We start from the raw sequence: 20,986 nt of genomic DNA, 5'->3' as shown, positions 1-20,986 counted from the left end.
CAACAACGACAAATATGCGCTTGTCGAGTCATGTAGTAGTCTGTGATTCTACCATTATGTAGTCTGTGATTCTGCCAGTAATATTGAAGGAAGTGAAATGACAGGTTATCTAGAGTGTATCCAAGCGCATACCTCCGCACCTGGTACTTACTGAGAAAGGACACGGCTGTGCGCAACCGGAGATGGACGGGAGGACTGCGGAAACCGGGAATGACGGGATACCGAGCGAGGAAGCGGCCGGCGGCCTTTATCTACAGCTTGAAATGGGGGACACCGGTACGTATGTCTTCCACTTATGTTTTTATCGATCAGTATCACATTGTTGTGTAGTCCCATCATCTCGGGCGCATGCAGCTGCCTGTGACAGCAGGTGCAGAGGGGATGTGAAGTTGGAAACAAGTAGCAGCCCATCCAGTTATATGTGAGTGTAGCGAATATAATTTAACTTAAAAAAAAGAGAGACGACAGAAAAAATAGCTCATGTTGTCCACCAAGGCAGATGAGAGGAACCTAATCTGGGGAAATGAATAATAAAATGCTTTGTTGGATAACAGTGTCAAGATTCAAGTCAATGCTGCTCTGTTGTAAACGGCCCACACACAGTGTCAGTGGCTCACTGCAGACTGGCACCAATACAAGGTGCACATCAGGGATGCATATAAAGAACTGGTCAAGACAGCTGCTGTGTGATGTTCATGAAAATAATTACCTCTAACCTGTGTGCAGCTGTTTGCTTAAGGGGCAGAGACAGTCTTTTGCATGTTCAGTATAAGTAGGAGCTGTACCTTTTGGACTGTAATCATGGTGTGAGATGTCATTTATTCTCCTCTCCTCAACCTCTACCAGTCTTCATAGTTCTGTCTCCCTATTTCTCTTCCCTGCTAAATCTGAAGAGTGCTTTATGTAATCAGATATGGAATTATAACATAAACCACTAATCACTCTGCCGTGGCTATAAGAACATGCATGACAAGTTTATGATATGCATGTACTAATGTTACAGAAGCAAAGCAGATGTTCCATATCAGTTTTGGAGGGGGGCAATAAATTGTTTTTGCATCTGCATGTTCATACCTATGCATGTTATGTAAACATGATTATCATTAAATCCTTCAGATTATACTTGTGTGCGGAGCATCAAAATCTACTCCTGTCTTTAGTGTCACATTAATGTCACAGAAACAGACCGCCATTTTCTCAGCTGATAAAGGAGAGATCTAATCCTCTTTACTGTGACACACACAAAGGCTTTAAGGCATATTTCTCCTAACATTATTTCATTTGCATGTACAGCAAACGTACATTTCTCAATTGTTTCCACTCTCACACAGCTACTTAAACAATTTTACTGGTAGCCTGTTTTACGCGTAGTAATCAGAAATGCTACAGTGAGTTTGTCCTGTGTGTTGCTTGCAGCTCAGTGGCACATTATTCTGGTTTGACCCTAATCCCACAGAGACTCTTTGTGTATGTGCCTGCCCCCAGGATACTCCTTCTCATTGTTCTGCCTGACAGACTTTGAGGCATTGTTAATCTGTAGGTTACAGGTGTGGCCTGGGTGGGTGTATCCATGAAAGGGCAAACAAGAAACGGAAACCAATGAAATTATGAGGAGCCACTCATTTTTGTTGATGCATTTGCATGTTGAATTTACATTTTTTTATACTTTATTTTTGTTGTCTGGTTGTCTCTTCCTAAATTTGTTCCACATTCTTCAACATTTTCCTTTTCACCTCTTGATTTTGCTCCACACTGAAATGTGTCAACAACTATTGGATGGATTCAATTTTGTATATTCATAGTCTTAGAGGATCAGTCCTAATGACTTTGGTGATCTACTGACTTTTCCTCAAGCAGGACATTTGTACTTTTGATTGAAATTTACCAATAATTCTGTGTGTAACCAATAATGGTTTGCCATTGCAGACATGAATGTCAGGGTAAAATGTAATAATGTTGATCACCCCTTTGCTTTCCTTGGTTTAGGGAGTAAAACAATTACAATATCAATATATTGGACAATTATATATGTATGTATGTATGTATATATATATATATTCATACATTTTTTCAATGATTCCTTTAATGTGGTTATCAAATACTTGTAACAAAGATATGTAACAGAGACCAACTTTATTGTATAAAATGACGTCAGTTCCATGAAGCAGTCAACTTTATTGGGATTTAAAGTCCGTGTAAAGTAAGAATAAATATGTGTTCTGAGTTAGACATACCAGAGAAAGGTGTGTTGTTAACCACCCTGCCAAATTTGAATGATTAAAAAAAATGAAATTAGGCTTCAAACTTGTGTAAAACTCAGCCTTTTTCTCTGCTACCAAACGCTGTGTGAGTGCCCGCCGAGTTCGCTGAAACCCCTCCCCCAACCAAGTGTCACCTGTCAATCAAAGTCACCACCTCTGCCCGAAACATGGACGCTACGTTTGAAAGCTTTCTGCTGCTAACTCGGCTGCTAGTTCGGCGGCTAACTCAGCTAACTGGCTAACTGTAGACCAGGGATGGGCAAACTTTTTGGCTCAGGGGCCAGCATTAGATGTTTGGAAAGTATTTGTGTGAAGGAATATAAATTACATGTAAAAGCCAATAACTAAAAAGTAAAGAAAACTTACATTCAGTTTCAGTGTTGTTGGTCACCCTTTTTTGCCAGTGCATGAAAGTTTGGTGTCAGTTTGGTTGTGGCAATTCTCAGGACAGGTCTGAGGTGTTCATCAGTTAACTGGGATCTGTGGGGTGCTTTGTTGATGTTCATCACGCTGAATGTCTGCTCACACACGTAGGTAGAACCAAACAACACCAGCAACCTCTGTGCCATCTTCCGAATGTTTGGAAACTTGGCATTGCTTACTAAGCTATGAAGCATATACATACATATGCTTAGTGAAGCATAAAACTCATCCAGTTTAAGGGAGTTGAACTTTAAGACGGAGTCACATTGAAGATCGATCAGCTCCAATTGCAACGGCAGAATTCTCTGTGCAGGTCGTCCAGTGATTTCCTGTATTTCTTCACATGTCGAGAGGCCTCTGTAAGCGTCGCTAGTGTGGGGAAATGATTTGTTTGACATTTGTCTTGAGAATAAAGTCAACTTGGCTTTGAAGGCTCTCACATTTGTGTACATTGCGTGCACAAATTGATCTTTCCCTTATAGTTTCACGTTCAGCTCATTCATGTGTGTCAGTATGTCCACAGCAAAAGCAAAATCACACAGCCAATCTGTGTTGCTTAGCTCAGGAAAATCATCGGCATTCCCGGTTAACTCCAAAAATGAGCTAATCTCCCGTTTGAGCTCCCACACTATTTGACAAACTTTCCTCAAACTTAACCAGCGGACATGAGAGTGGTAAAGCAAGTCCTGGTGATCAGCATCAGTTTCCTCAATGAACTTAATAAATTGACCATGCTGAAGTCCCCTGGCTCGTATGAAGTTAACGAGTTTTACAACTGGCTTCACTACATGATCAAGCTGCAAGACAGACTTACACAGGGCTTCCTGGTGGATTATGCAGTGTAGGAAAATTACATCCAGCTCAGGGTTTTCCACTTTCACCTTATCCTGGATTCTTTTCAGCAGCCCAACGTTTTTTCCTGTTAAGTTTGGTGATCCATCCGTGGTGACATTGGCACGTTTACACCAAGGTAGCTTCAGCCTCTCGATGACACCAGACACGTTCTCATAGAAGTCCTCTCCTCATGTTTTCCCCTTTAGGGATTCCATGGTCAAAAATTCCTCCATTATCTCGAAATTGTCATTAATCCCTCTGATAAAAATGACGAGCTGAGCGGTGTATTTTATGTCGTTACTTTCGTCCAGTGCTAACGAATATAACTTAAATGACTCCGCTTTTTTGTTTAACTCGTTAGCAAAGTCTTCGTCAATTAGTTCTACACGGCGAGTCACTGTCCTGCATGATAAACTCATTTTTTCAAATTTGTTTTTGCTCTCTGGACACAAGAGACCAGCTGTCTCTACCATGCATTCTTTCAAAAACTCCCCTTCGCAGAAAGGCTTGCTGGCTTTTGCTTATTTGAATGCCAGAAAATAACTTGCCTTAGTGCTTGACTCTTGAATGGTAGTTTGTCGGAGAAAAGTATTTTGCTGAGCCTGTAAATTGGCTGCCAACCTCTCAGCAGTAGCCACCCGTTCTTGCATTGACTGGTTGCTAGTGTAGTTAGCATGCTTGGTGGAAAAGTGGCGGCTGATATTGTATTCTTTGAAGACCGCAACAGTTTCTTTGCAAATAAGACATACAGCTTTAGATCGGACTTGGGCGAAAAAATATTTAGCTGTCCACTCCTTATTAAACACTCGGCACTCACTATCGACATTTCTTTTCTTTAGTCCACTCATTATTACAGAAGGGTTCAATGCTGCAGCAAAAGAGAAGTAGAGAGCATACATCTGTCTCCAGCAAAGGTCAATTGTGTCTGGAGTGAGCCATCTAGTGGGATTAACTGAAACACCAGGTACTGCAAGAAATGTATTAATTTATAACATCCGTGACGTCACCCATTGGTTTGTGGACTGCTGCTCGGAAGCCAATAGTTTTGAATCTAGGCAGCCCCAACTTGAAAATTTCAGGTGCATGCTGGGAAAAATAAAAACACGGATTCTACATATATGGGCATGAGGCGGCGCCGTGGGCAGAGCCATGGGCGGAGCGGGGAGGTTGCGATAGGTTGCGAGGGCTGGATCTCGAGGACATAGGGCAATCAACCTGTCAATCACAACATAGCCATGTCCTAATGCATACCCTGCTTTATTGTCAAATATAAAATCAGGTAGGCCAAAATTTCACAAATGAACATCATACTGCATTGAAGAAGGCTTTAAACTAGCGATTGAGACCATGAACACATTTTGAAAACGTTTACTGAGGTTAGAAATCAAGTGAGAAGTTGGTGAATTCTCCATTGACCTGTATTGAGACGGAAGTCCTTTTGACACCAAAACGGTTGCCCCCTGGTGGCCTTTAGCTAGAATGCAGTTCTAAGTTACTTCCGCGTTGGCCTCATTTCAGAGGACCGGAACTCCCCGCCTGTTCTGTACCAATATTCGACAGGCCGGATTAAAAAGCCCAAAGGGCTGTATATGGCCCGCGGGCCGTAGTTTGCCCATCCCTGCTGTAGACTGTAGTAGTAGTGTGCGCTGAATATATTTATACCTCTACAGCAGCAGGGGCGGGTTTATGCCAATCAGCGCAGCAGTGATTTTCAGACCCACCCACTAAATCCTGAACACAGAAATCTTGAAACACAGTTTGTGAAGCCTAGCTCCACAATTCAAATCTAAATGGTTGAAATGCTTTTTACACCTTTTTTAGAAATACATTTATGACCTATTTAATGTGTTTAGAAGAAAATGTCTGAATTCACTTAACACGGTCTTTAAATAATTATAAATAACTATAAATTAATAAAAAACCTAGAACAAGTACATATATATTAAACTATACTAAAGGATCAAATATATGTAAAATGCTGTCCATATAGCTTAAAATAAAAAACCCTAACCCCATTTGCCTCAACTGTACTTTGTGTGTGGTACTAATGAGCAAGATGTTATCATACTAACACCATCATACTAACGCATCTGCTGACCCACCACTGAGAAGTCATTGTACATATATATATATATATATATATATATTTATACTGTATATGAATTATTGTTGTATTCTGCCATGCCTTAATGATAGCAACATCTGACACAGAGTGTGCTGTGCGCTTTAACATGGCTTAAAGATTCATTATCCCTACTTTGTCAGCAAGCATTTCCTTAATCTTTACCCTCACATGACCTGAAATGTAGCATTATGATGCAAACTGAGTAGTCTGTAGTGCTGTGAAGTACTTTGAACTGTCTCATGTCTTATTCACTTCCGTCTTTACTGCTTCCTCGTCCTCTATTCCAAGACAGACACATACAAGTTCAGTTTTGTCCTTTGTGTCAGTTGGAAAGATTCTTCCTAATCCTCATGTGTGATTGGCTGGTGGTGTGATCTGGAGACCTCAGCCAATGACAGAACTCAGATTAAGGAGGAAGTCAATCCAATAGAGTTTTTACCTAGTCGGTACAAATCTGACGGATACAGGAATAGAAAACACTGACTGCACTCTTACTGCTGAATGTTAGCTATATTTTGGTTTAGCTGGGGAGTTTTGCTGCATGTCTTTTCTGCTTCTGGATTATCAAACAATTGGCAACCTGTAGACACTGAACTCTTCCTCTGGTGAGTTAAATAATCATTTATGAATTGAATGAGGTTGATGAAGTAATATATACAGATGATAGTATATCAATACCCTGTGCAGAGAGATGCTTTTTATTGATTTGAGTGTCCAATTCCATCTGGTATGACTGTGTATTATAGCTAAAGCATTCAGTACCCATTATAAATACAATGGTATAGTCCTTCTAAGTATGTTATGAAAATGACAAAATAATTTCACCACAAGGTTCATGAGGTAACTGCTCTGGAACTTTTGATCATATCACCAGATTTCTCAGGAGATGGATTTCTACAGCCTTCATACATTCTTCTGTGAATTTAAGACATCTCGTCCATGTTGACTTCTGGTCATTCTTGACCTTGGAAACAACGTTTTACAAAACACTTTTTTCACAAAGCCCATTCAGTAGCTTTTCAAGAGCTTTTTCAAAATCAGGATCTTCCTCAGCAGACCTATTGAAATATTTATTAAGATAATGAATGCTAATGAAGCACTTATGATCTGTGTACCATTTGTGTATCCACTGTATGTAGCTTTCAACCAGTGGGCTCATAAGGTAAAAAGCAGGGCACTTGCAGAATAACTCATCTCATGTGTCACTAAATGTACTGGTGTATATTACCAGTGGCGGGTTCATTTTGCTTTGGGATAATTAGACAGCCAAACAGGATTTTTTAATGAATCCCTATAAAGGCTTTAATCTGCAGTATATAGGTAATAATAACCCCAGTGTGAGTCTGATGGCAAAGTTGGCATTCCTTCCTTAAATCATGCTAAATAATGCACCAATGTATACGCCTCTTCATCTGTTTCTCCTGTGCCTTCTCTTTCTGTCTCTGTCTACAGATCCAGCCAAGGGAGGTCAGATAACAGAGGTGAGAGGATACTTCACACTCTCCACCTGTCTGTCTCACGTGTCTCACTCGCTTTCTTCTTCTTTCCCTTTATTTCATCCTTCTTACTTTATGTGTTTGTCTTTTGGTTTGCTTTATGTTTCAATTTCATGTGACCTCTGATGGGACAATGTAAACTACAGTACATAGAACAACAGTATGTGACATAAATAATGAATTTACATTTCCCCTTACTGACCTTGTGACAGATGCCGTCCCCATTTGGAGCGGGCGCAGCTCATGAGAAGAAGATTGGCCACAGGAGGGTAGATGCCTCTGGAGAGACATCATACAAGAAGGTTGGCTTTTCCTCTTCTCATACTTTTACTTATCTCTGTCTCTCTTTCTCTTTGTTACTCTCTTTTATTACACACATTCTCTCTGGATATTGCCATGTTCTCACTGTGTGAAGTTATTGTGTACTTTGTATCTCAAGTACTGTTTGTACGTTTGTTTGGCCCCACGATTTCATCAACTACTTTCCACCCACACTTCAGCTTGTTGTTCTTTTCTTTGCTGCCTCCAGACCGCCTCCTCTGCCTTAAAAGGAGCCATCCAACTGGGTATTGGATATACTGTTGGCAACCTCAGCTCCAAGCCCGAGAGAGATGTGCTGATGCAGGACTTCTATGTGGTCGAAAGCGTCTTCTTTCCCAAGTGGGTTTTATATGAGTGGACATGCATGTGTGTGCATATGTGTGTGGGAAGTATCTAATACAATTATTTTCATTCTCTTCTCCCTGCTGACCCCACCTTGCTTCATACAGTGAGGGCAGTAACCTCACTCCAGCCCATCACTTCCCAGACTTCAGGTTTAAAACATATGCCCCTGTGGCCTTTCGGTACTTCCGGGAGCTGTTTGGGATCCGACCAGATGACTACTTGGTGAGATTACATAAAATGAGCCATGATGCATGGAGAGTGTCTGAGTACTTGAGTATCTGAATACTGCTGTGCAGCTAAAACTAAAATGTTTGCCGTCACGTACAGCATCATAATTCCATACGTAAACATTTGTCCCTTATTTGCTCCAGAGGACTTAATGGTTAACTAACTGCTGCAAACCTATTCATTTGTTGTTATTATATGGAACTAGTCAACACCTGCTGTGCCGAGTCAATAATGTAAATCGAAAATTGAATCATACACTAGGACAAGGAGGTGAATTGAGGCAAATTTCAAACAGTTATTAGCAATAAGCAATAATATTTTAATACTACTACAAAAACAAAGATGTGGCAATAGAAACTATATAAAAGTAATACATTATCATATTTTCTATGTACACTGGATCAAAAAACACTTCTTGAACTACTGTTAAATGTAGAAATGCCAAAGTAACAACAAAAACACCATCAATAATCAATGATAATCAAAAACAGCAATACCTGTTGAATTGAATCATTTTTTTTGTCACAAAATACTTCACATTGACAAAGCAATAACAGGTTTTTGGAGAGTTGAACATATTAATTAAGAATAAAAAAGACTGAAATATCCCATTTAGAGTATTTAGACCCTTCACTTTGTACTAAGTGCGTTGCTCAAAGTGATAATATCTCAGTTTCAGAAATCTAAAAAAATGTTTTGTTCTTCTACTCACTTGTTAGAAATCATTTGATAGCAGAGTAATAAATCACACTAAAGGAGACCTAATATGGGATAAATATAGATTTGTGTGAAGTTCCCTCTGATAGCTTTTGACTTTTGAGCTTTTTTGATGATCACCGGAGTTATCAGAATAAACGCTCCCTGCATGCGAGGATGAACATTAAACACAAAACTGTGCACACACCAACACATGCTGTTGCACAATCCTTTACATATTTTGCATATGAGGGAGCACATATACACACATGCAGAGACATACACTGTACTCAGCAGCACGTTTAAGCTCACATTCTGCGTGTGCCAGAGAGAGATTAGCAGACTAAAGCTTTCTTTTTTAAACTCCAAGTAGTGGCAGCAGACAATCAGAGAATAGATTGTGTTTGTGCCAGCTTGTGTTTGTTTGTGGTATTTTGGGATGTTGACTAAGCCATAAAAGGTTTTTATCATTACAGCCACTACACAATTAAACCACAAAACGTGCACCTCTGTCATTTGTAAAGGAACATAGCAAAGTCTACATCATTAGAGCTCTTTTCATCATTCAAATTGATAGAGGTGATGCTTATGAGAGTTGATGTGTTTCAGTGTTATGTGTTATGTTTTCTGCTATGTGCACTGGCAGCAAACATAACACATAACACTTGTTCAACACCAGCCATGAAGTAGGCGAAAGTACAGTAGCATCATTTGAGTTGTTAACACTAAAAGGTGTAAATGTCAGAATGCACAGTTTACACCCCTAATAGTAGATGTGTAATTCTTCTCACCCACACACGCAAATCATTTTCGTATTCAGTAGTGTGTACACATTTGAACTTTTTTGCTGCAGATGAGCAATGCCATCTGAGTGGTTATATGACTTAATCTGTTGCTTGGGTTTTTAAAACTTGCTTGGATCCAGCATTAATAATGAGATCAACAGATTAACTACAAAGTACAAGTTCAGGTGAAACAACTATCTTCTTTTCCAAAGGGTGAGATTTTTCATTTAAAACAGACAGAGTCAGCTGAAAAGAATTAATTATGCTCATGTGGCTGTTTATGCTAAAACACTTTTCAGTGATTAAAGCAAGAATCCAGTATACATTTTGATCTATGTTTGTTTCTGTGTGTCCTTGTCTAGTATTCTCTATGTAACGAGCCGTTGATTGAGCTGACAAATCCTGGAGCTAGTGGCTCCATATTCTACGTAACCCGAGATGATGAGTTCATCATTAAAACTGTCATGCACAAGGAGGCAGACTTTCTGCAGAAACTGCTTCCTGGATACTATATGGTAAGTAAGTCACACCAAAGTTGCACACACTATTAAAGGTTGAATATGTAGAATATTTATTAAAAGCTATATATTTTTTTAAAATAATACAGCCACGGGGCGTTTTGAGGGGTACAGAATGAAAGTATTGCTTTTCCATAAAAAATAATATTTAGTCTGAATTAATATTTTTAAAATTTTTTGACGGTTCGACAATGACGTTCTGACACGTTCTGTGTACATTGTACCAGCCAATTAACGGCCGGAATTGCGGGTTGCCAGGGTTGTCTGTTGTTCCGGTGCAGCTACTGTAGGCTGGCACTGGGTGAAATGGAGTTGTAAACAAACACGGCCGTGTTGGACTCACTAAAAACAGCGTTTTTTGCTCTCAAGTACAACTTTTCATCACAAAACTTCGAAGGTAAAACAGAATATCTGTTAGTCACTGTAAATAAGTGGTTGTTTACCTTTGTATGCTGCTGGTTCACTGAGTTTTTAGCGCAATAATAGTGGTACTGTTGAACTCGCCAGGGTCTTAGCTTTCATATGAGATGCTATTTGTTTGTGTACCATGAAGTATCAAAACGGTAGCAATGGAAATGTGGAGAGTGGGTTGACTTTCTGACGCTATTCGGATTTTGATATTTGATCATTAACCTCTTAACGCACGCTGTTCCGTCTACGGGACGGGACGGATGTTAGGAGGTAGCCACACGGTCTTCTGAATGTTTTAAACACCAACCCTTAAACATATATACTCATGCCGTACATTGTTGGAAAGCTTAGATTGTTCTGATTCATTCAAGACCACTCACGACTAATATGGTTGCTCACAGCCGTAATAGTATTACCGATTAGCTCGGCTAGCCACTCAGCTAAGTGAGAAAAGCTATAATGCCTACATACCTTCAAAGTCTTCCCTTTATCCACAACGATCATCTTATGACTCAGGACTTTCTGTACAGCTCGCCAAGTATCCATTCTTGTGAAATATGAAATCCGTTTTCATAAAACCGGAATATTTTCCGCAATATGTCCATGTATTTAGTCCAACACGTAATGTAATAACACAAATAACAAACCATATACGGTCCGTTTACGTCATTTCCTGACCTGCGCGTCCATCTCAGACTACACGTGACTAGATGTTTACGACCGTGAGCCGTGAGCCTCTTCTGCTTCTGACGACACCACACACAAGCCAATCGGTGTTTAGGATTAGGCAGTACATGCAGAGACATTGCTGCTACTCCCACTGGCGTTACAATGTAATGTACCTCGGTGGTTTCAAGTCAGTTACAGCGAGGGTATGTTCGCTTCCTGTTTTCAAAATAAAAGCACCAACTCTATCGTTATCTTAATAATAAAAGGCAACGGGTGTTTTATTTTGTGAAAATGACCGGAAGTGCGTTACTCGCTACGGCGAACTTGAGTGGCTCCGAATTCGCAGGAACAAAACTTTAAGCAGATGTTATTTGGACAAATTAGCGTCACATTGTGGATCTAAAGGGCTACTTTCTCGCCTAAAAAGGTTAGACATGTGGATAAAGTGGTATATTTACAGAGTTAGAGCTAAAATAAAATCCGGCACCGGACCTGGCAACCCGACTGCTGGAATTACTTTTTGGTTGTTGCGACTACGATCTCGAGACATTAGATGGCGTTGTTCTGCTCATTCTACATATTCTACCTTTAATACTAAGTATATACAGTAGAGTTCAAACACAGCCAACATGTGTGGCAAGTTAGTAATTTTGAAGGTTATTTTTGTGTTAATCAGAGAGGATCATTTTCTGATGAATTATCTTTGTGCATCTGAGAACAAGTGGAAAACTAAAGCCATTGGGTTTGTAATAGTCTGTGTATTAAGAGATTCGTGGTTGTGGAGGCGAGATGTTTGTGTACAGGAGTGCATGCTTAAGAGAGCAATGCGGTAGCTGAACCTTCTAGTCATCTTTATCCTCTTTATCCTGGCCCCCGGTGTGTCGTGCCCGGTCAGCAGTGACGCCAACAATTGGCTTTCTAATAGATAAGCGCAGGTTGTTGCCTGACCGAGACCTGGGCTAAGTACTCCTTAACAGGCTAAACATGCAGAGACACATTAGTATTGGCTGAGGCCTGTGGATACGTCATGCTGTTTGACAGGTGCATGGTACTGAGGCTGAAACACAGACTACATCTATTATTACCAAATAATAAAATGTATTTTCTTCTATTTCCCCCTCTGATTCCTGTTTCCTTTCCTGTATCTGCTACCTCTACCCCTTCTCCAGAACTTGAACCAGAACCCTCGAACTTTGCTGCCAAAGTTCTTTGGCCTCTACTGCGTACAGTGTGGGGGCAAAAACATCCGAGTTGTTGTGATGAACAATATTTTACCGCGTTCTGTACGCATGCACCTCAAGTTTGACCTGAAGGGCTCCACTTACAAGAGACGAGCATCCAAGAAAGAGCGTGAGAAGTCCAAACCCACTTTTAAAGACCTGGACTTTCTGAATGACGTTCCTGAAGGCCTCACTCTGGACCAGGACACTTATAGCGCTCTGGTCAAAACACTGCAAAGAGACTGTCTGGTAAGAGAGAGTGGAGAGATGAGATGAAAGAAAACAATAGATACAGAGAAGTTGTGGTTATTTGTTTTTTGTAATGCTAAAAATATATTCAGTACAGTTTCCTGTATGGTTTGTGTGTTTCATGTCAGGTGCTGGAGAGTTTTAAGATTATGGATTACAGTTTGCTGCTTGGAGTCCACAACAAGACACAAGCTGAGAGAGAGCATCAGTCTCAGGGCACACCTGCAGCCGGGGGGGATGAAAAGAAGCCTGCAGCTCAGAGGGCATTGTATTCCACTGCAATAGAGTCTATACAGGGAGGCTCCACATGTAGGGACACTCTTGACCACGATGACACGTAAGTCAACATTTCATAATGGTTGCCCTAATCATCACATTGAATCCAAGGTTGTATTACTAGAACTGGGTACCAGACTGAAAATGGCACCCATTCAGTCCAATAAGATTTGCTCGGCTTGCGCATATGCCAAAAAAAATTGGCTGAGCGGCTGAGCCCTGTCCAACTCTTATGATACGTCCATCATTCACACATGATATAACTTCTTGTTCTCTGTCTGTAGTATGGGTGGTATTCCAGCTGTGGGTGGTAAAGGAGAGCGCCTCCTGCTGTTCATTGGAATCATTGACATTCTGCAGTCCTACAGGTAGGGGTCGAAACTCTAGCATTTAAAGGTGTTGTAATTGTGTGTCATGTAATATTAATAATTCAAACTTGAAGAATTTGTCTAATATTTATGGGACAAAGCCAACTGGAGGAGTATTAACAGCCTCTACATAGCATTTTAGATAATGTCTTATGTTGAATGTGTTAGGTTATATTTCCTGGAAGGTACTGCAGGACTCAGTCACAGTTAAAAATCCAGGACAAACAGGACTTTCAGAGTTTGAGATGTTATTACAATGAATTTGATCATGCTTAAAATTGTTATAAATGCTGTACATATCACCTTTATCTCTACTACCTTAAGCCAGGTACACTGTTTAATGTTGCATTTGTCACATCAGTCTGTCTTTCACTGGACATCTCAGGACAGGACAAAAATTGGATTTTTCTCAGGGTTCAAAGTCAGGATGGGGTTTGGCACTAGTTGACATTAATCCAGACAAATGTGGCTTTAAGTAATATTACTGTAAAATATGGAGAGAAATCATGGAGAAAAAGTAATCCCAGACATGTCATACTGTCCCTTAAATAAATACAAATGGAGAACACGCATAACAGCTATCGTTGGGATAAGTGTGTGGACATTCAGATGTGTGAGGGGCCTAACATGAAAATCTTTTAAAACTAATTTTAAAATGCACATCAACATTGCATGTGGGATTTTAGCCACTGATTCAGCCCTAGGTAGCCAGGTAACCACAGTAAGTTGAGCTAAATAATTAAATTGTCTTGTCTGACAGAATGATAAAGAAACTGGAGCACTCTTGGAAGTCTCTCATCCATGATGGGGTGAGTAGCTTTCATTACAATTAAGTATTCAAGCAAGCAAACTTCAAATGTGATGCTTTTGCTTTATTCCTTTTCAAAGTATACAATACACATTGAATTGTCACATTGTATGAAAAATGCTGCATAAATGCTCTTTTTCCTTGAACTACCCTGACTTCTCCTCTCACAGGACACAGTGTCAGTTCACAGACCTGGTTTCTATGCTGAAAGATTCTACAAATTCTGTAGCACCACTGTCTTCAGGAAGAGCTGCTGTGAGTTCACAAACATGCATGAGACATTTCATTTCACCTTTAAGAAAACCATTGAGCGCGACCCTCATTAACAGTGGTGCCGAGATTAAAAATGTAAATACAAGCAAAGAAGGAAGATAAAACAGCTACAAACAGGCAGTTGACAGTTATTACTTATATTCCTTAAGTGTCCAAGAGGTATGGGAGTAATCAGTTTTAGGCCACATTCGAAGAGGCTCCATGATTTTGCTGCAGTAACACTAAAAGCAGTTTTCCCAGTTTAGTCCTGGCACGAGGTACCTTATGAGCCAGTCACTGAAGCGGGTTAGAAGTTTAGAAATTTTTGCACATTAATTCAAAATAAAAAACTGAAATATCGCATGTATATATATAAGTATTCACACCCTTTACTCAGTACTTTGTTGAGGCACCCTTGGCAGCGATTACCGACTCAAGTCTTCTTGGGTATGAAGCTACAAGCTTGGCACACCTGTATTTGGGGTATTTCCCCATTCTTCTCTGCAGATCCTCTCAAGCTCTGTCAGGTTAGATGGGGAGCGTTGCTGCACAGCTATTTTCAGGTCTTTCCAGAGATGTTCAATCAGATTCAAGTCTTGGTTCTGGCTGGGCCACTCAAGGACATTCACAGACTTGTCCCAAAGGCACTCCTTGGTTGTCTTGGCTGTGTGCTTAGGGTCATTGTCCTGTTGGAAGGTAAACTTTCACCCCAGTCTGAAGTCCTGAGCGCTCTGGAGCAGGTTATCACCAAGGATCTCTCTGTACTTTGCTCCATTCATCTTTCCCTCGATCCTTACTAGTCTCCCAGTTCCTGCCGTTGAAAAACATCCCCACAGCATGATGCTGCCACCTCGCTTAACTGATGGTATTAGCCAGGTGATGAGAGGAGCCTGGTTTCCTCCAGACGTGACGCTTGGCATTCAGGCCAAAGGGTTCAATCTTGGTTTCATCAGACCAGAGAATCTTGTTTGTCATTGTCTGAGAGTCCTTTAGGTGCCTTCTGGCAAACTCCAAGTGGGCTGTCATGTGCTGCAAACATGGTTGTCCTTCTGGAAGGAACATCTCACTGATGATCAGTGGAAACAGGATGCACCTGAGCTCAATTTTGAGTGTCATAGCAAAGGGAGTGAATACTTATGTACATGAGATATTTCAGTTTTTTATTTTTAATACATTTGCAAGACTTTCTAAAAAACATTTTCACTATGTCATTATGGGGTATTGTGTGTATTGATGAGAAAAAAAATAATTCAATCCATTTTGGAATAAGGCTGTAACATAACAAAATGTGGGGAAAGTGAAGGGGTGTGAATACTTTCTGGACGCACTGTATACCAGTGATTATTGTGTCTCAGTCAGAGAAGGCCAGCTTACTTTATTATGGGGGATACAGTGGTGAGTATTGTGGCCATTACCAGTAATAAATCTAAGGGCTGAGTGATAAAGTGTGAAGGAAAAGCATTTCTGTAAATTATATCCCCATAATCTAAGACTGATAAAATAGATTTCCTCATGTAGAAGTTGGATTTATTCCTATAAAGAAAGCCAATTTTTTGTTTCAATTTGTCAACAAGGTTCTTGACATGGTGACATCACTTTCTTGTTTTTTGTTTTCCATGCCAAGGTAATATTTAATTGTCTTCTTTAATAATATTGTGACATCTTTCTTTTTGGAATGACAATCCAAGTTATCGTCCCCTTCTTTCACAGCATTAAGATCATCACCATCTAAGAGGGGACGAGGAGCTCTCGCAGCATCCAAGCCCAGTGCTGGTGGAACAGGTTCAGCAGGGCAGTGCCCCTCGGTGAGTGACGAGAGGCAGGAAAACCAGGACAACTTAGAGAACCTACGAGGAGCTCACACCTTTGCCATATTTGAGGACAATGGTAGGTCTTCTTGTAAACTCTTATTACTTCACAGTGATACACAGTCATGATTAAATGTTGCCCAAGAGGTTCATTAAAGCATTGTCTTGTTTAATATCAAGTAAAAATGGGATTTTTAAATATCAAACACATAAACCCAGCAGTGCATATTATTTGGACAAGGTGGCACTAGCCATCATCAGTGTTTATAAAGGTTACCTGTATTCATCAGAGCTAGTGAAGAAATGTCTATGCCACAGTAGACTACTGCAACAATTAGTTGATCAACAGAACATTAATCTGCAAGTATTTTGATAATCAAATAATTTTAATAATTTAATTAATTTTAGTCATTAATTAAATTAAATACATCAAATATTTACTTGTTGCAACTTTTCAAATGTGAGGATTTGAAGCTTGAGTTATACATGATAGTCAACTGAATGTTAGAATTTCAGACATCAAGAAAATATTCAAAAGATGAATAACTGCTGGTTGTGGCCCTGCTATGCAACATGCTGCTTGAATAAAAAAGAGTGGAATAGCCTTGATGCATTGTTTCTTTCAGGACTTGGTACATTATTAATTCAATTGTCTGCACTCGAGCACTCCATTTTCTGTTTAAATTAGATAAAGTGAACCTTTTATTGATGTCCTTGGAGATACAGCTGTGCAGCAGCAAAATAGCAGCAATGCCAACAACATTTAAGTGAAAGTGTAATTGTGAAACTTTAAACAATCAACACTAGATATGCATGAATATTGTTTAAAATGCATGACACTGGGTGTACAAACAAGCATTTCTCTGTTTTCATCACACATGAATGAGGGTAAGAAATTAAACAGAACTTCTGCTGCCTGATATATATCATTGCAATATTCAGGATTTTGTTCAAGCAATTAAGCTCTGTTAATTATTTTCATAGAATATTTTTACCTCTCTTGATCATGCCTTAATAATCTCTTCATATATTTATATTTTTTGCCATCTAGGGAGGGATCCACCCTGCACTCCTCCTTCCTTTGAAGATGCTACCACAGTGTCTATCGCTACCACGCTCTCTTCTAACAACTCCCTCCCCACCACCCCCTTTGACACACCAGAGCACCCACGCTACAGGAGACAAATGCACTCTCCAATTGTGGCTAGGTGAGAATAATTGTAAATTAATCATGTATCTAGTCTATTTGGACAATATTTTTTCAACATAATGTACTGTGTGCCGCATCCTCCACCACTGGTATCACAACCTATATTGTCCTGTGTTCCTCCAGGTCACAAAAAGAGGTAGTTGAGGTTCATGAGAAAAAGCAGGACACCATAACAGTGGAGGTGGAACTCAGGTACACACACATATGGAGATCAAATATTAGTATAGTATAATGTCTATGTAACAGTATTTTGACATTGCTCTTTGTATTGCTTCATACAGTAAAATCCCAAACAGCACGGAGCTCACAGAGATGACAGAAAAGAGCTCTCCCAGCCACCTGCCCCCTGTCCGTCCACGGCGTGTCATTCCTTCATCCTCTCCTCCTTCTATTAGTCAGTCCTCAGCGCATTGCTCCTCCACCCTTCCTCCTTCCTTTGTATCTTCTTCCTCCACAGCTCAGTCAGCTTGCCAGTCATCCTCCACACTTGCTTCATCCATCTGTCCATCCACCAAACCCCTCACCTCACCCACAGCTGCTCAAACTTCCACTCTCTCTTCTACAATCTCTCACTCAGCTGCAAAATCCACACTCTCCATTTCGCCAACCTCATCAGCTCGTAACACCATCACCCTCCCTAGTAATTCAGCATTTACTCCCATCTGCCCCGCGTTCCCTAACTCCTCCACCCAGAGCTCCATTCACCAGTTCCCCTCGACCCCTCCTTCCTCCCACCCTCCAAGCCCTCAGGTGCCCCAGCAGGCACTACGTACATCGTGCAATCAGCTGTCTGTGTCCAGCAGCCAGAACTCGCTGGATGGAGAGGTGCAGGTTTCCGACATCTATTTCGTAAGTCCTTATCGTCATTATCATTCACTGTGATAATAATCCACTTGCAAAGCAGTGAAACAAACTATAACAAGATAGTACTATTCCAGAGAGTAAAAATAATTTTTCCTCTGTTTGTCTTTGATTTGCTGGGTCTCTTGCAGTGGCCCAGTCAGGACAGCGTGATAGAGTTATGATGGTGAGGGTGGAGGGTGTGTGTTGCAGTGTGCACGTACTTATGGGAGTTGCTCTCACTGTCCGAAAACACTTTTTTTTCTGGAGCACGAGACTGCCAACACTCGCAGTTCATGCTTTTGAATGTATCAGCAAAAACATTGGGGTTGTCTTTTCACGCACGGCTTGATGTTTTTACATCTGTCAATCTGCATTCATGCACCCTGTCAATGTCATACACTACTCTCCATAAATCTCTCTTTTGTGTGCATTCATCTTCCACTTTCTTTCTTTTCTCTGCTCCATTATAAAACAGCTTCTGTCGTCTCACACTCATCTTTCTCCTTTGTTCTGTGATGATTAATTCAAGTCTCTTTATTTTCCTGCATACACATTATAAGCATTGTGTGTGTTCATGTGTGTGTTTGTGTGTGTGTCCATCCATCAGTATGCAGATGGCAGATATTGGGTGTACTCTCCAGTTCTTGGCCGTCGTAAGCTAAACTCTAGCTCAAGTTGCAATGTAAGTCACCATCAAGGTAGTTAGAGTCATTTGTCAAATCGGGAGATACTTCCAGGTACCATCACATTGCTGGTAGTTGTTGCGCTGGGACTGTCACAAACATGGCAGCTTATGGATCTTCAGAAATACTTGAGAATAAAGAAGTAATGTTTTTGGCCACATACAAAATTGTCTCGAGAATGTCTTTAGCAAAGATCTTGCTGTAAATTCTCTTTTCCAACTCCTGACTTGTTCCTCCTGTCTCTCTCACCTCTTTCTTCTGCTTCCCTCTGCTGGCTGGATTTGATATCATCAGGCTCAGGAGGATCAGAGCTGGGTGCACTCTCCTCTGCACAGTGGCTCAGAGTCCAGAAGGGGCTCAGATGGGGAGAGTGAGATGGTAATTGTATTTATCATGAAATTACAAAGCAGAGATTAGTTTACATATTCCTACTGTTAGTGATTCTCCTACTCATCCTCTATGACGCTCTCCTTTTCTCTCTCTGTGCTCTTTTTCACTCACAGTGGAGGCAGCAGTGATGAGTAGAGCAAGAGGCTGTTTCCACATACAGAAGCTGTGAGGTTTTATAAAGCCACCAGGACACTATGAAGATTTCATGATACTGTTTGATGCTGGTTGCTCAGGCAGCATGTGAAAGCTTGCTTTGCCAACTGTAACAGAGAAACAGAAAAGACTCAGAGGAATTAACTTAAGAGCGTTCAAATATACAAAAAATATATACATGCATACAGGCACATACATGCACAGCAATAATATGCAAATAACAAAAACCATAAAGCATATATCTGAATGGCATCAGGCTGAAAATAAACTATATGGTACAATCAGCTGAGTGGCACTGTGAATGATTTTGTTCTTTCAGCAAAATAAAAAAAGAAAGAAAGAAATCACGCCATGTTGGGTTTTTAGTGTTCATGAGTCAGCTGCTCTGTGCCAGCTCTGGCTATGCAATATGAACATACACATTTACTTTTTTGTTGGGGACACGTTGAGACTGTATATAATTTTATTTTTAGCACTTTATCAGTGTACATGTGACTGAGGTCTTTTGAAAATTTGTAATTTTTTAAAATGTTATGTCATCAATTATAGTTTGAAAACACACTCTATTGCAGACGGTTATTGTTTTGTGTGCTGTGTGTGCACAGTATTCTTCTGTAGCGTGTGTTGGTCCATTTATGAAACTGTAATCTGACAGTGAATGGTTGTGTTCAAAATGCCTTACCGACTAACTCATTTTCATAACTGTTTTTAACATTTCAGTCACATTTTCATTAAAGAAAAAAGTTAAAAATACATTTACACATTAACATACAGTATATTTTATTGTAAGTAAATACCACATTTTTGAAGCAGAGTAAAATAATTTAGCAGCCATGCATTTACAACTTTTCAGGATTTAGAACAAAGAAATTAGACAAGAATGATTGCAGTTATCTGTTGTAAATTGTAGGTAAACTGTGTGTGCCCTTGTGTCTCTATGTGTGACTGGGAGACCTAAGAATTTTTTTATCCTGCTTATTTGTCACTTTATCAAAAGGTGTAACTTCCATTTGTTGCTATAGACCATGAAAGTCTGCAACCAGCTAAAAGCATGTTGGCTGTGTGAGAAAAAATAACTGTCCCAGACATATTGAATTTAATTGAAATTTAAATAAAATGACTTCAAATAACAGGATCTGTGTATTGCAGACTAATAGGAAAATAACTCAACAGTTGCTGAAGCCAGTACCTTTCTTCTCGCATACATAGTGATACTACATTATGATGTTACAGCAGGACAGACCATAATTAGACTCCTTGACTGTGTCGATAAGCACTGCTGTAACATATAACTGTATTATTTGAGTCTGCTGAAGTTAACCTGCCTGTTTGTAGCTGATAAAAGCTGTGTAAAAGAAAATAAAGAGTATATTGTGTAAAAAAAGACTTTTGGTGAATTTTAGTATTTTTCTATATCATTCGGTTCAACAATTAGCAGCAAAGCAAATTTGCATAATTAGCCCACTAGATGGCACTAGAATGTCTCAGAAAGGACATTTACCAGTCCTGCCACATCCTGACTGGAATCTCATACAGTGTTATGGTTTACCAGAAAATTTAGGACTCTTTGTTGCACTGTAAAATTAAATTGCACAAAGTCATATGCAAGTATAT

The 20,986-nt window shown here is 40.0% G+C and overlaps 1 protein-coding gene across 1 annotated transcript; it reads left to right on the top strand.

The window, feature by feature from the left end:
• The first annotated feature begins 182 nt into the window (after positions 1–182).
• LOC128369615 (phosphatidylinositol 4-phosphate 5-kinase type-1 gamma-like) lies at positions 183–19,347 on the top strand. The gene is made up of 17 exons (XM_053330693.1): positions 183–276; positions 7,096–7,124; positions 7,352–7,441; positions 7,669–7,799; positions 7,910–8,027; positions 9,877–10,029; positions 12,282–12,581; positions 12,710–12,918; positions 13,142–13,225; positions 13,986–14,034; positions 14,204–14,288; positions 15,996–16,172; positions 17,145–17,301; positions 17,427–17,495; positions 17,585–18,152; positions 19,124–19,207; positions 19,333–19,347. The coding sequence occupies exons 1-17, from the start codon at positions 183–185 to the stop codon at positions 19,345–19,347; spliced, it is 2,412 nt and encodes an 803-aa protein (XP_053186668.1).
• Positions 19,348–20,986: the final 1,639 nt, after the last annotated feature.

Source organism: Scomber japonicus, chromosome 12 (assembly GCF_027409825.1).
Source record: "Scomber japonicus isolate fScoJap1 chromosome 12, fScoJap1.pri, whole genome shotgun sequence".
In the NCBI taxonomy this organism is placed as follows: Eukaryota; Metazoa; Chordata; class Actinopteri; order Scombriformes; family Scombridae; genus Scomber; species Scomber japonicus.
The sequence above is the reverse complement of the archived record's forward strand: the minus strand, read 5'-3'. Positions and strand labels throughout refer to the sequence as shown.